The sequence below is a fragment of the Pezoporus flaviventris genome, unplaced genomic scaffold (assembly GCF_033815535.1).
Source record: "Pezoporus flaviventris isolate CSIRO_AGI_PZ_B2104156 unplaced genomic scaffold, CSIRO_AGI_Pfla_v1 ptg000129l, whole genome shotgun sequence".
In the NCBI taxonomy this organism is placed as follows: domain Eukaryota; kingdom Metazoa; phylum Chordata; class Aves; order Psittaciformes; family Psittacidae; genus Pezoporus; species Pezoporus flaviventris.
Window position 1 is genome coordinate 4,218,780 of NW_026892677.1, and position 12,627 is coordinate 4,231,406.

General features: G+C 51.9%; 2 protein-coding genes across 5 annotated transcripts in view; one reads left to right on the plus strand and one right to left on the minus strand.

The window, feature by feature from the left end:
• FAM53B (family with sequence similarity 53 member B) overlaps positions 1-1,180 on the plus strand; it is a 47,583-nt gene extending 46,403 nt beyond the window's left edge. For all 4 annotated transcript variants that reach the window (XM_061478616.1, XM_061478617.1, XM_061478619.1 and 1 more), the window contains exon 5: positions 732-1,180. In XM_061478616.1, the coding sequence (XP_061334600.1) occupies positions 732-1,040 (309 nt within the window). In that variant the 3' untranslated portion in view covers positions 1,041-1,180. The remainder of the gene's footprint in view (positions 1-731) is intronic.
• A 5,946-nt stretch (positions 1,181-7,126) lies between these two features.
• LHPP (phospholysine phosphohistidine inorganic pyrophosphate phosphatase) overlaps positions 7,127-12,627 on the minus strand; it is a 72,428-nt gene continuing 66,927 nt past the window's right edge. The window contains exon 7 of the mRNA XM_061478592.1: positions 7,127-7,380. Coding sequence (XP_061334576.1) covers positions 7,290-7,380 — 91 coding nt within the window. The 3' untranslated portion in view covers positions 7,127-7,289. The remainder of the gene's footprint in view (positions 7,381-12,627) is intronic.

The window sequence follows — 12,627 nt, forward strand, 5'->3', positions numbered from 1 at the left end:
GGACAGAGAACTGACCTCGCGTGGTCTTTAATAAGGGAGGAGAGCCACGAGCCACAGCAGGGGGTTAGCAGTACATGAGCTCCAGATACTTGATGGGGCTGAAGTTTGCAGCCCTGAGGAGAAGGACTTGGGGGTGCTGGATGATGAGAAGCTCCCCTATGACCCAGCTTCAGTGTGTGCTTGAGCCCAGAACCCCCCTGTGTGCTGGGCTGCACCCCCAGAGCCTGAGCAGCAGCTCAGGGAGGGGATCCTGCCCCTCTGCTGTGCCCTGGGGAGACCCCCCTGCAGTCCTGATCCAGCTCTGGGGCAGCAGCACAAGAGGGACCTGGAGCTGTTGGAGTGAGTGCAGAGGAGGCCATGGAGATGCTGCAAGGGCTGAAGCAGCTCTGCTCTGGAGCCAGGCTGAGAGAGCTGGGCTGGGTCAGCCTGGAGAAGAGAAGGCTCCTGAAGGGGAGACCTGAGAGCAGCTCCAGTGCCTGAAGGGGCTGCAGGAAAGCTGGAGAGGGGCTTGGGACAAGGGATGTAGGGACAGGCCAAGGGGAATGGCTTTGAACTGAAAGAAAGCTGGAACCAGCTGATCTTTAAGATCCATTCCAACCCAAACCATTCTGTGCCTGTAAGTTCCTCTTTGCTAGTGTAATAAATGGCGTTGTTGGAGACATTCACGTTGTTGAAGAGCTCAGAACAGCCTCTCACCATCTCACCTGCCTGTTCCCCCTTTCCCTTCACAGAACCGACAGACATTCAACAGCCTCACCTGCCTTAGCGCCGCGGCCGAGGACGGCTCCCGCCGCATCCCAGCCCCGCATCCATGGCCTGCAGCCCCCTGCTCCCCGGAGGTGATGCCGGGCAGGACCCCCGCCTGCACCCCAGTGCCGGAGCCTCCACGCTCGCGCGGCGAGGATCACCGGGCCAGCAGGGATGACCTGTCCTGTGAGGAGGAGGAGGATGCTGCAGCATGGCACGGCGCTGGGACCGGCACCGACAGCCTCTTCCAGCTGGATGGAGAGATTGACATCGAGCAGATAGAGAACAACTGAAGAGGGAGCGGGTCCTCTCGCCCGGGTGTCAGCAGAGCCGGGCAGGGCTCCCCACTGCCAGCAATGGGGCTGTGGGGTCCTGCCACTGCTCCCCTCCGGAGGGGACGAAGCAGCTTTGCCAAAACTTCATCAGGTATTTAGAGCAATTTGTGTGCATGCGTGTGTAAATCTTGACATTCTTTGTAACTACTGTAGCCAGAGCTCAGCTAGGTGGGTAGGACTGCCTTGTCCGACTGGGAACTGCCTTGTCCAACTGGGAACACCAGGCATGGGGATGGCCAACAGCTCGCCTTTAGTGAGTAAATGGCGTTTACCAACCTAGGGTTGGAGCTGATGGGGCTGGCCACGCTCCCCTGTGCTTGTTAAAGGGATGCACAAGGAGAAACCACCACCCGTGGGACTGGAAAAATGGGGGGAAACCAGAATATTGAGGTTTTCAAACCAAGCACTGGCTGCAGGGGAGGCTGCGGCTCCTTCTGCAGCATCCTGTGCAGCCCCAGCACCCCACGTCCCCGGCAGTGCCATGAGGAGGAAATCACAAGTGAAGAGTTTTGCTTAGATTTCATATTGGTGAGAGCTGGATTTTTACTTCTTTTTCCTTATTTTCCTTTTCCTGATGAGGATTTAAAGGGACCCCTGGCCCTCGTGCGGGGCAGCATCCGCAGCCGCACTTGGTGGGCACAACCCGAGGATGCTGAAATGCCTTTTTTCCCTATATTCTCAGTCTTCCCTATTTTTCTTCCTCCCAGCCCCCTCTCTCAAACCCATTGGTGACAAAGACCCGATCAGGCTCGGTGCCACCCTCCCCAGCACCCAGTTTGGAGCAGGGCTGGACCGTGCACCCACTCACAGTGGCTGTGCCCTCTTTGCTACCTGAGGCACAGCTGCTGCCCTGGCTTGTGGCTCTGTCTCACTGTGAAGGGGGGCACAGCACGGGCTCACTTGACAAAGTCAGCTGGCCAAAGGCTGAAACCCCAGGTAGCAGCACTGAAAGCTTTTCCTCTCTCTGTGCCTTTTCTAAGCACAGATAAAGTGGTGACCGTTGTGTTTGTACCATACGAATTCTCTTTGATCAATATAAGCTGTCCCCTTGCTAACAGGTTTAGAAGGACGCATAGGTTTTTGTTTCCCTCCCTCTTGTTCTAGTTTTCTGTTTGTTTGAAGCTCCAGGAAAGCTGTACGAGTGGCTTCCAGCATCTTCTGCAGGTTCTCGTGTGCTCAGGATTTAGTTGCTGAGCTCTGCAAAGCGAGAAAGGAGAAAACTCCTTGATACCAACAGCAACTGAAGATGCGATGTTAAAAGGGGGTTTAGCACCCCCTTAAAATAGGGTTTAGCACCCTCATTGGCAATGTTTTAGGGGCCTGTAGCTCAGACAGGGCTGAGCCGCTGGTACAGGTTTTATTCCTTATTCCTGGTTACATTAGTGCACTTTCTTCCATGGTGGGTTGGGATGTGTGTGGCGTCTCCCACCAGCTCTTCATTATCCCTATCCTGTACCCACAGAGGTTTTGCTCATGGCAGTGGCCACATCCACTCCCTCCAGGCAAGCAGAGACAGCCCAAAATACTTGGGTATGACAGGGATGTCTTTTCATTTTGGGGACTCATAGAATCCTAGGATGGTTTGGGTTGGAAGGGACCTTAAAGCTCATCCAGTTCCAGCCCCTGCCTCTTAAAGCACCACTTAGTGCAATCAGTAAAAGGAAAATACACCCTAGCATCATTTTGAGCCCTCCTGCCACCCCTCGGTTCTCAGCTTTGAGTCTTCCTAATGCTCCATCTCCCCTTCCACTGACACATCCCTGGCATCTCTTCCCAATTGACTGAAAAAGGGCAATTTCACCCCACTCCAGGTCCGGCTGCTGCCACAGAGCTTGGGATGGGTTCTTGCATCACCGGGGCTGTAATTCCTAAGGGCTCCCGTTTTCTTTCCAAGGGCTGCTACCGGTGCCATGCTAAGCCCACCAGTAGGAAGGTGAGCGATGGAGCACTCCCCAGCTGTACTCACCATAGCCGTAGCATTCAGTTTACACACAGCACAACCCGTTTGCCTTACTAAAGATGCTTCTCCAAGGAGTCATGGCCTTAGACTGGGCACGTTAGCGTAGGCACAGACTACAGTCAGCCACGGTTTTGAGGCCACGGTGGTGTCCTGTTGGGTGTTCTGTTGGGTTTGTATGATTTCATGTACTTATTCTCAGTTTAAGAAAGCCTTACTTTTTAAATTTCTCTCTCTTTTTCTTTTCTCTCTCTTGTAGAGGTAAAAAAAAAACATTTGTGGATTTATATATATATAAATATATATATAAATAAAGTAATGAAAAAGATTAAATATAATATAGTACGTGCCTCAGATTCAGGGGACATCCTGTTGATTGTAAAGTCCGATTGCTCCCTGGCACCAGGAGATCCCTGTGCCCACAGCAGCAGAGCAGAGCATCCTGCTCTTGGTTTGTAATGGACTTCACCTATTCCACAGGTGCTTTTGTATTGGTACACCCCCTCCCCGGTTAATTCCTGCCGGCTGCCAGAATGTGATATTAAAGTAATATGCAGACAAGGGATGTTATTCCTTGCTAGGTAGCTAAAACAGGCTCGTGATTGTGAAGAGACATGGTGACTTGTACAAGACGTGACCCAGTCTGGCCAGCAGCAGCTGTGCCAGCAGCAATAAGGGTTCATCACCTTGCAAAAGAACAGGGGTTTTAATAGGCAATGTCATAGCCCACATGGTGTGTTTGCAGATGCAGCTCTTTGAGCTGCGATTACACGGAAATCAAAGCAAAACAGCTAAAGAAGTATTTGTAAAATAGATTGTAATATTTCCACGTTATAGCAGAGCCTCTTTGGCTGGTGGATAAAGTTGTGTTTCAAGTGCATTGTTTGAAAGCTCCTGGCTGAACAGGCTAACCAGACTTACGTAGGATGTTGTAGGATCGTAGCAGTGCTTCACGGCGTCGATGGGTTTGATGTTCGAGGAATGACTGGAAAAGAAGAGGATGGCCAAAAAATAACCCATGCAGAAGAAGGAAGGAAGGAATAAAGCCTTCTGAAGCTATGACCTGTAGTAGCCAAGCAGTCTCGCTGGCAATTGCACAAGCACAGCGGGACGTGCGTGTCCGGGGAGGAGGTGCCGGTGTCCTCTCCCCACTGGTGAGGAGGTTGCCCACTCGTACCCCTCCATGACTTGATTGCACTAGAGCAGCTCAATCTCAGGAAATTGCTTGTTACTTTTACTGTGTAAATAAAGCTTCCTGGTTCAATAACCCCCGGGGGTGTCTCGCCTCTCCGTGCTGTCCTGTGGCTGCGGGGAGGAGGGAGTTGGGGATAGTGCTGCCCCTCTGGTTGGAGTCTGATGGGTGCAGGAGCCCTTCTATTCAATAGCGGGTCTGGATGAACCTTCTTGGCATCTCCATGGGTGCTGGGGATGCGGGTGGTGATGGTGTCCCAAAAATGGGTGTGGGTTGGGAAAGCCCCCCATCTGGGACCCTCCGTTGGGGTGTCTGTGTTAGAAATAGCATGGGAGTCCCAGCCATGGGTTGCATCTGGAAATGGGCATTTTGGGATGTTCACGTGCAGGCAGATGTAATCATAGTGTGGTTTGTGTTGGAAGGGATCTTAAAGCTCATCTAAGGTCTCCTCTCTCAGCCTGGCTCCAGAGCAGAGCTGCTCCAGCCCTCGCAGCATCTCCGTGGCCTCCTCTGGCCTCGCTCCAACAGCTCCACGTCCCTCTTGTGCTGCTGCCCCAGAGCTGGATCAGGACTGCAGGGGGGCCTCGCCAGAGTGCAGCAGAGGGGCAGGATCCCCTCCTTGAGCTGCTGCTCATGCTCTGGGGGAGCAGCCCATGCCCCCCCACCTGAGACTGGCTGTTACGTAGCTGTAACACAGCCAAAGAGCCGACAGCAATATCCAAGTCAATATTTAAGCACCAAGCAGCACGTTACACTTTGTGTTTAAGGACAGAGATGAAGTCCTTCCCCTTAAAAGAAAACCTAAACTCATGCTTGGCAGGAGCTCCCAGCAGAGCAAAGGCACATGGAGGGTGTTAACTAAATCCTTGGGGAAACAGGGCAATCTCCCTTTGCAAATCCGAGAGGAAAACTGCTGCGTTTCCTTGAGCCAGCAAACAGTTCACAGAGTTTCATGACAGATGGCAGGATGTTTATCTGCCAAAACTTAATCAGATTGAAGCGACAGGCTGAGCGTGATGGAATACAAAGGAAGAATTAGGGGATAAAGAAGAAACTCTCAGTGGTCCATCACAGCCCTAACGCTGATCCAGGGTTCACAGCATCCTTCATGTGCATGGATGTGGTCGGTACCGTCCCCTTTGGCTGAACCACTACCCAGAGGGTAAGAGGTACAAAACCAGACCTCAGACATGCACCAAGGTCATTTTCCCACGTGTTTTGTTTTATCATGATTTAATTCCTTAGCCTGCCGTCTCCAAGGGGTGCCCTGCACCTCCAGTGCTCACAGGCTGCTCCAGGAACACAGAGCATCATCCCCCCAGTGTCCTGCAGGGACCAGGGTCATCTTCAGCTGTTGGGAATGCTGGAAAAATAGCTGGAATTGCCATGTACCTCCTCCTTGCACATGCAGGAAGCAGTAGCTGTATGAAAACAGTGCCCAGAGCATGCTGCCTAAGTGTATGTATATATAAATGCATATAACGTATATGTAATTGCACACCTTTCCGTGGTCCCATGGGAGGTCTGAAGTAGGTTAAAGCCCAAATGGTCTCATTTCATTGCACTCTAAAGCACAAAGTCTTGCCCAAAACCCAGTCTCATGTCTGTCCCGGCTCAATGGAGCATCATTGGCAGCCTGACCATGCTGAGCACTCCCCTGGCAGCAGGATGGGGCTGAGCTGGGGCTGAACTGATGCAGTGGGTCTCAGTAAGCACGTGCTGCTGGAGCAGGATCAAGCCACGGGGATGTAGACCAGGTTCAGGTAGCTACAGCCATGGGAGAGTGGTGTGTGCCTGTGTGCTTTTGGTATCTAGGAGAACAGCAATGACTATGAGAAGGAAAGAAGTGGCTGAACATTTATACCTCGTATTTATAGAGCAGCATTTATAGTCCTGGCAGGAATGATGGAGCTGGTGCTTGACACAGACTGGTTCCCAGCTTGGACCATAAACGTAATGCCAGGAGCACCAGCACTGGCTGGAGCCAAGTCACCTGTGCTGGCCCCCATGGCAGGGCCAGCTGTACCATGCTGTGCCGTGCCATGCAGTGATGCTCCCATTGGAGCACCCAGTGGTGGATGAGCTGGAGCTGGGTGGGACTCAACACCAGCAGTGCCCTGGCAACAGGGCTGGGATTTTAATGGGAAGAGGTAGGAAACCCACATCCCCACACATACAGCCACTGGGAGATGACCCTACGGAGGGAAGGAAAAGCCCATCAATCCCATGGCCCTCACCAGAGTATTCCAGGTAGTGAAAAGCATTTCACATTCCTCTAAACATCCCTATTAGGGCTAATCCAACTGAACACAGTGATAAACAGCCCAGATCCACAGGATGGGGTTTATTCCTGACTGTTACTCCATAAAGTGTCGCAGTGTTACCAGATTCCCGTGCCCCATCCCAGGGCAGTGCCAAACAGGGGCTTATCATGGGAGAAACACAGTTAGCAGCTTGCCAAGGGATCGGGGATGTCCCCTGCCCCACAAGGGTGTTTGTGCGTAGGAGAGGCACAAATGGGACCCCACAGAATGGGGCTGGACCGGTGCACCCCAACCCAGGGCTTGGTGGCCTCCATCACCCTCCAAGGACACCCCAATCCAATCCCAGGCACCTCAAAAGGCACAGTATGGGTGAGAGAAACAGGAAAAGCTGTCTGTGAATGGCTGGGACCCCATTTCCCACCCAGGCACCCCCAGGCTGGGTCCCTGGTGTGAATAAAGAGTTAAAGGGGGTTCAGCCCACCCCCAGCATTACCCTCAGGGCTCCCCTTGGGCAGCCAGGGAAGAGCCTGGCACTGTGGGAGAGCTGGCAGGGGCTTGGCCCCAAGGGGAGGACACTCAAGAGGCGCAGGAGGACAGGTCTGGTGTTCACGTTGAGTTCAGTCCATCATTTCAGTCCTGTTCCGTTGGGTATTCAAGGATTCCCCAGCCCGGGCAAGGCTGGGGCTGGGGCTGTTAATGTCAAGTGGAGGTGGGAGAGGAGGAGGTGGCCTCATGGAGGGGCTGCTGTGCAGCCTCAGCCCTGTTCCTTCCAATCACCCATGGTGCCATCAGGTTTAGAGCTGCTGGAGGAGGATGTCAACCGCTTCAGCCAGGTTGGTCACGTACGCATCGGGCTTCACATGGGGGTGGTTCTCATCACAGGGCCTGCAGAGGACACAGAAGGGCACAGCTGAGCACTGACAGGATCCCAAGCGGGTCCCGTGTCCCAGGTCTGTCTTGCTGCTGTGGTGATCACAAAGGGCAATGCCAAGGTTCCCTCTTCTACCCCTACCTCCCCCATGCTCAGGTCTTTCCAGCACGTTACAGCAGATCCCATGTCCTTGTGCAACAGAGCTGGGAAAAGCCTCATATGGAAGACAACTACATCATTAAGGAATGCCTAAAGGTAACTTAGGTTATACTTAAAGGGGCTAACAGGAAACCTGGAGAGGGGCTTGGGACAAGAGCCTGTAGGGACAGGAAAAGGGGAACGGCTTTAACCTGCCCGAGGGGAGACTGAGATGAGCTCTTACGCAGAAGCTCTTCCCTGGGAGGGTGCTGAGGCGCTGGCACAGGGTGCCCAGAGAAGCTGTGGCTGCCCCATCCCTGGCAGTGTTCAAGGCCAGGTTGGACACAGGGGCTTGGAGCAAGCTGCTCTAGTGGAAGGTGTCCCTGCCCGTGGCAGGAGTTGGAGCTGGGTGAGCTTTATGTTCCTTTCCAAAACAAACCAGTCTGGGATTCTAGGACACCTCCAGCACCCTGCCACGTGCTTTGCAAACCTTCAGCAGTTCCAGTTCCCTTTGCAGAAATGATTCTCTCATGAGAGTGCCATTCAGAGCAGCAGCACCTCCAGCCACAGGCTAACGCTGGAACCCCAGCTGGTCTGGGAAAGAACAGGGTTAACTCCAAGCCTGTGTTTTTCAGGGCATCTTTTCCACTGTCCCTAGCAGTGCTCTGTTCTGCATGCATTCACTTCATTCACTTTAAGGACTCCTTGAAGTTGCTGCCCAGGACTCTGCCAAGCAGTGTAGATCCCTTCATCCCTCACACATACTGAACTGCATCTCGGTGAACCATCACAAGACCATTCCTAATAGGTGAGTCTAGCCAGGGAATTCAACCTGTCAGAACAGACCTATCCAAGTGGAAATCTGACCCAGACAGCAAGTGAACCTTCTTGTTCCTGCAGAAGCTGAATTTTCACTGCCCCTTATGACCTGAGATTTGATATTATAGAATCATAGAATCACAGAATAGTTAGGGTTGGAAAGGACCTTAAGATCACCCAGTTCCAACCTCCCTGCCATGGGCAGGGACACCTCACACTAAACCATCTCACCCAAGGCTTTGTCCAACCTGGCCTTGAACACTGCCAGGGATGGAGCATTCACAACTTCCCTGGGCAACCCATTCCAGTGCCTCACCACCCTCACAGGAAAGAATTTCCTCCTTATATCCAATCTAAACTTCCCCTGTTTCAGTTTTAACCCATTACCCCTTGTCCTATCACTACAGTCCCTAATGAAGAGTCCCTCCCCAGCATCCCTATAGCCCCCCTTCAGATACTGGAAGGCTGCTCTGAGGTCTCCACGCAGCCTTCTCTTCTCCAGGCTGAACAGCCCCAACTTCCTCAGCCTGTCTTCATACAGGAGGTGCTCCAGTCCCTGATCATCCTCGTGGCCTCCTCTGGACTTGTTCCAACAGTTCCATGTCCTTTTTATGCTGCGGACACCAGAACTGCACACAATGCTCCAGGTGAGGTCTCATGAGAGCAGAGTAGATCGTGCTTCACCATGAGGAATCCTTCACTTTCTCTTAGCCAGCAGCCCTGGTACCACGCTGCAGCTGCTCTTACCAAGTGACCGAGTGAAGAGTTAGAACTGCAGAGCCAGTTCCCGCAGCACCCTGCAGCTTCCTGGATGTCTCAGGCTGAAGGATTGATCTGAACTAACCAGTTTAGGATGAGCAGAGGAGCTGGCTCAGAGCACACGGGGCTATAGATAGCTGCTCAGCTGCTGCAGCACCGACAGCTATGCATGGGCCCTGGGAGAGGAGGATGTTTAGTCATCTCCTGAGGAGGATCTGATGGATGTGAGTAGCTATAGAGCCTCCAGACCTCTACCCATGTTGCACTGTGATAAAGATGCTTCATATCTTTAATGTGCTGTAACGCACTGATCATTTTGGATGGCTTTTCCCTCTCCTAACACTGCACTGTGCGCAGGACAGACACTGATCGTGTGTCCCTGTAGGGATCAGGAAGCACCACACCAGGTTTCAGAGGGTTCCTGTGCTAAGCCACGTATGGCTCCTTTTGATGCAGCTTGGTCCTACCAAGCTGGGAGCCAGCCATCCCACCAGCAGCAAGGACGGGCTGTCCGAGCACCAAACCCTCACATCATGCTGTCCAAGGACACTTCATATACCAGTTGGAATGACTTTCTCAGCACCTTGCGTTCGTTTCTAGCAAAACATATGGAGAACAAAAAGGAAATAGCTGGATTACGTGTGGACAAAGTATTTAGTAGATAAAACTCCAAGTGGAGGCAGCTGACATGGATAGTCATGGCCACAGGGATGGAAAGAGCCCCAGAATCCAGCTCAACCCGAGACCTGCCACAACTTGACTTGAGAGAACACGAGCAGACAGGGATTGATCAACATACGATCAGTATCACAGGTAAAAATTAGGTTTTACATCATGCTTTACAAATGGGGGTGAGGAAAACACCTCGCAGGGCCAAAGCCCAAAGCAAGGCACCAAAGTGAAGAAGACAAACGAGCTCACTTTCCAGTGCAGAGCTGCAGTCATCTGGCACACCTGGTCTGTAACACTGTGCATCCCAAAATCACTGACCTCTGCAGCAGCACAGCCTTCGGTGAGACAGCAAACCCCAGCTCACAAACTGCTCCTCTGTTAGAGTCACAGAATCCCAGACTGTTTCTGTTGGAAGGGGCCTTAAAGCTCATCCAGCTCCAACCCCTGCCACAGGCAGGGACACCTTCCACTGGAGCAGCTTGCTCCAAGCCCCTGTGTCCAACCTGGCCCTGAACCTCCCCTGTTTAAGTCTGAACCCATCACCTCTTGTCCTGTCACTGCAATCCCTGTTGGTACAAAGGATCTCTCTGTGTCACCACACAAACTCCCCAGCTAAGGAGCACACCCCCCTGCTGCATGAAAGGAGATAAAAGAGCTTGAAAGCGTTTCTCCATCAGCATATTCTTCAGGGGCTCTTATCATGGCTGTGAAACGCGAGACAGGGTTTGACAGGATTCTCTTTATGAGGAACGCAAACGGACACTGTAACCACTGCTAGCTTCTTTGGACTGACACAGTCATTTTCCATGGTGCCACGTGTGAAACTCTCTTCCTTGTAAAACGGGCAGCTTAATGTTTGGCACCGAGAGCCCAGATAAATCACCGGGACTGACAGCACTGCTGATGGGCACTTGATGAATGGCTGCAGAGAACGTTTCCTGCTGTTATGATGAGAAACAAACCTGCACCAAAGCTACTAAATGCACCCAATGGCGGAGCAGGGCCCAGAATTTCACAGAACCCCATTACCTGATGGTCTTTTCCAACCCAGCTGATCCCACGATTCTATTAGTGACATGGTTTAGTAGACTGGATGTGGAAGTCCTGGGAGAAATGTTGGACTTGATGATCTTTAAGGTCTTTTCCCCCCTGGGTGTGATTCTATATCTGGACCCCACTTCTTATGTCACAAACAGATGTCCCTGGAACAGGAAGAGAGGCTTTTGTGGTTGAAACACCAGATTTTTGGAGAGCTGCTCTGATGGGGTGTGTGACCCAGGGCTGAAGGTTTGTCCTCACAAGGCAGCTACCACATCCTTTGCTTTCCTGCTGGCTCTTGGAAAGACGCTTTTGTTTGAGACGTCGGCACCATCAACAGAAACTTCTAAGCACAAGCCATGCAGCTGAGGATGCCTTCTACGCTGCTGCAGAATCACAGACTGGTTTGGGTTGGAAAGGACCTTAAGATCATCCAGCTCCAACCCCCCTGCCATGGGCAGGGACACCTCACACTAAACCATGGCACCCAAGGCTCTGTCCAACCTGGCCTTGAACACCACCAGGGATGGAGCATTCACAACTTCCCTGGGCAACCCATTCCAGTGCCTCACCACCCTCACAGTAAAGAACTTCTTCCTTATATCCAATCTAAACTTCCCCTGTTTCAGCTTTAACCCATCACCCCTTGTCCTATCACTACAGTCCCTGATGCGCTCCCAAGAAGTAGGTGATCTCCAGAGATGACCTTGCCATACCATCTCCTCCTGGCCAATGCCCACAAGAGCTCCAGGCAAGCAAACCCCAGTCAGAGCAAACCAGCATCCTCCACTGCTTTTCTCTTGCCTCGCAGAACTGCACACAGAGCTAACTCTGTTTAACTGCAACTCATTTAAAGTCAAACAGGTAGAAATTAACAGCCAAATTGTTTGCTAACATCTGAAGGAAGTCCATGGGCTTGCTGCTTAATCTTTCCCATTTATATTAAACTGCTACAGCTTTAACTGAGCAGAATAAACCAGCTTCAGTACAACCACTTCTCCAGGCAATACACCTCAACATGAAAGGCAACGCTGAGACTGAGGGGATAGGGACTTATTTTCCTTCATGAATTACCCAAAGCTTGGCAAATACCAGCAAACATTCCCCAGATCTCTGTGTTCTGAATTCCAAGGCACTTCCTGGGGTGAATACTTGTACTTTTCAACTGTACAGGAAGGTTTAATTTGGAGTGTTACGGTAATTTGTTCGTTTCTAACCAGTTGGTTGCTGGTGATGTTCTAACTAATGAGCTCAGATACACAGTTCCAGAAATAACTGCTTAGAAGAGGATGCTGTGAGTACTGGTAGAGCTAAAATGGGTGCATGATGGAATGCTTGGTGTCCCTGCTGCACTTTGATCTATCAGGTCCTCCACCAGGTCTTTTGAACCTGGCACTTGGCAAGATCTGGTGGAGGACATCACATCAGGGAGCAAGGAGGAGGTTGGAGATGATGATTATGACTGCAGATTTGTAGTGGTCCAGGGAGAACAAGTGGGGCTTTGTTAAAATACAGAAGTAAAAGGGGCAGAGGTGACAAGGACAGCAAAAGCTGGAGGTTGGCAGTGGCAAACTTCCATGAATAATGGAATGGTTTGGATTGAAAAGGAAATCATGCTCATTCCCTTTCAACCCCTGCCATGGGCAGGGACACCACACACTAAACTATGTCACCCAAGACTCCATCCAGCCTGGCCTTGAACACTGCCAGGGATGGAGCTCCCGTCCAAGGGAGCAATTACCCCTTGAATAACCCCAATTCCTGCCATTTCTGCAAGCCACAGTGCACCACCAGGCCACTGACGGTGCTGAGGAAGTGGATGACGCAGGGAGTTG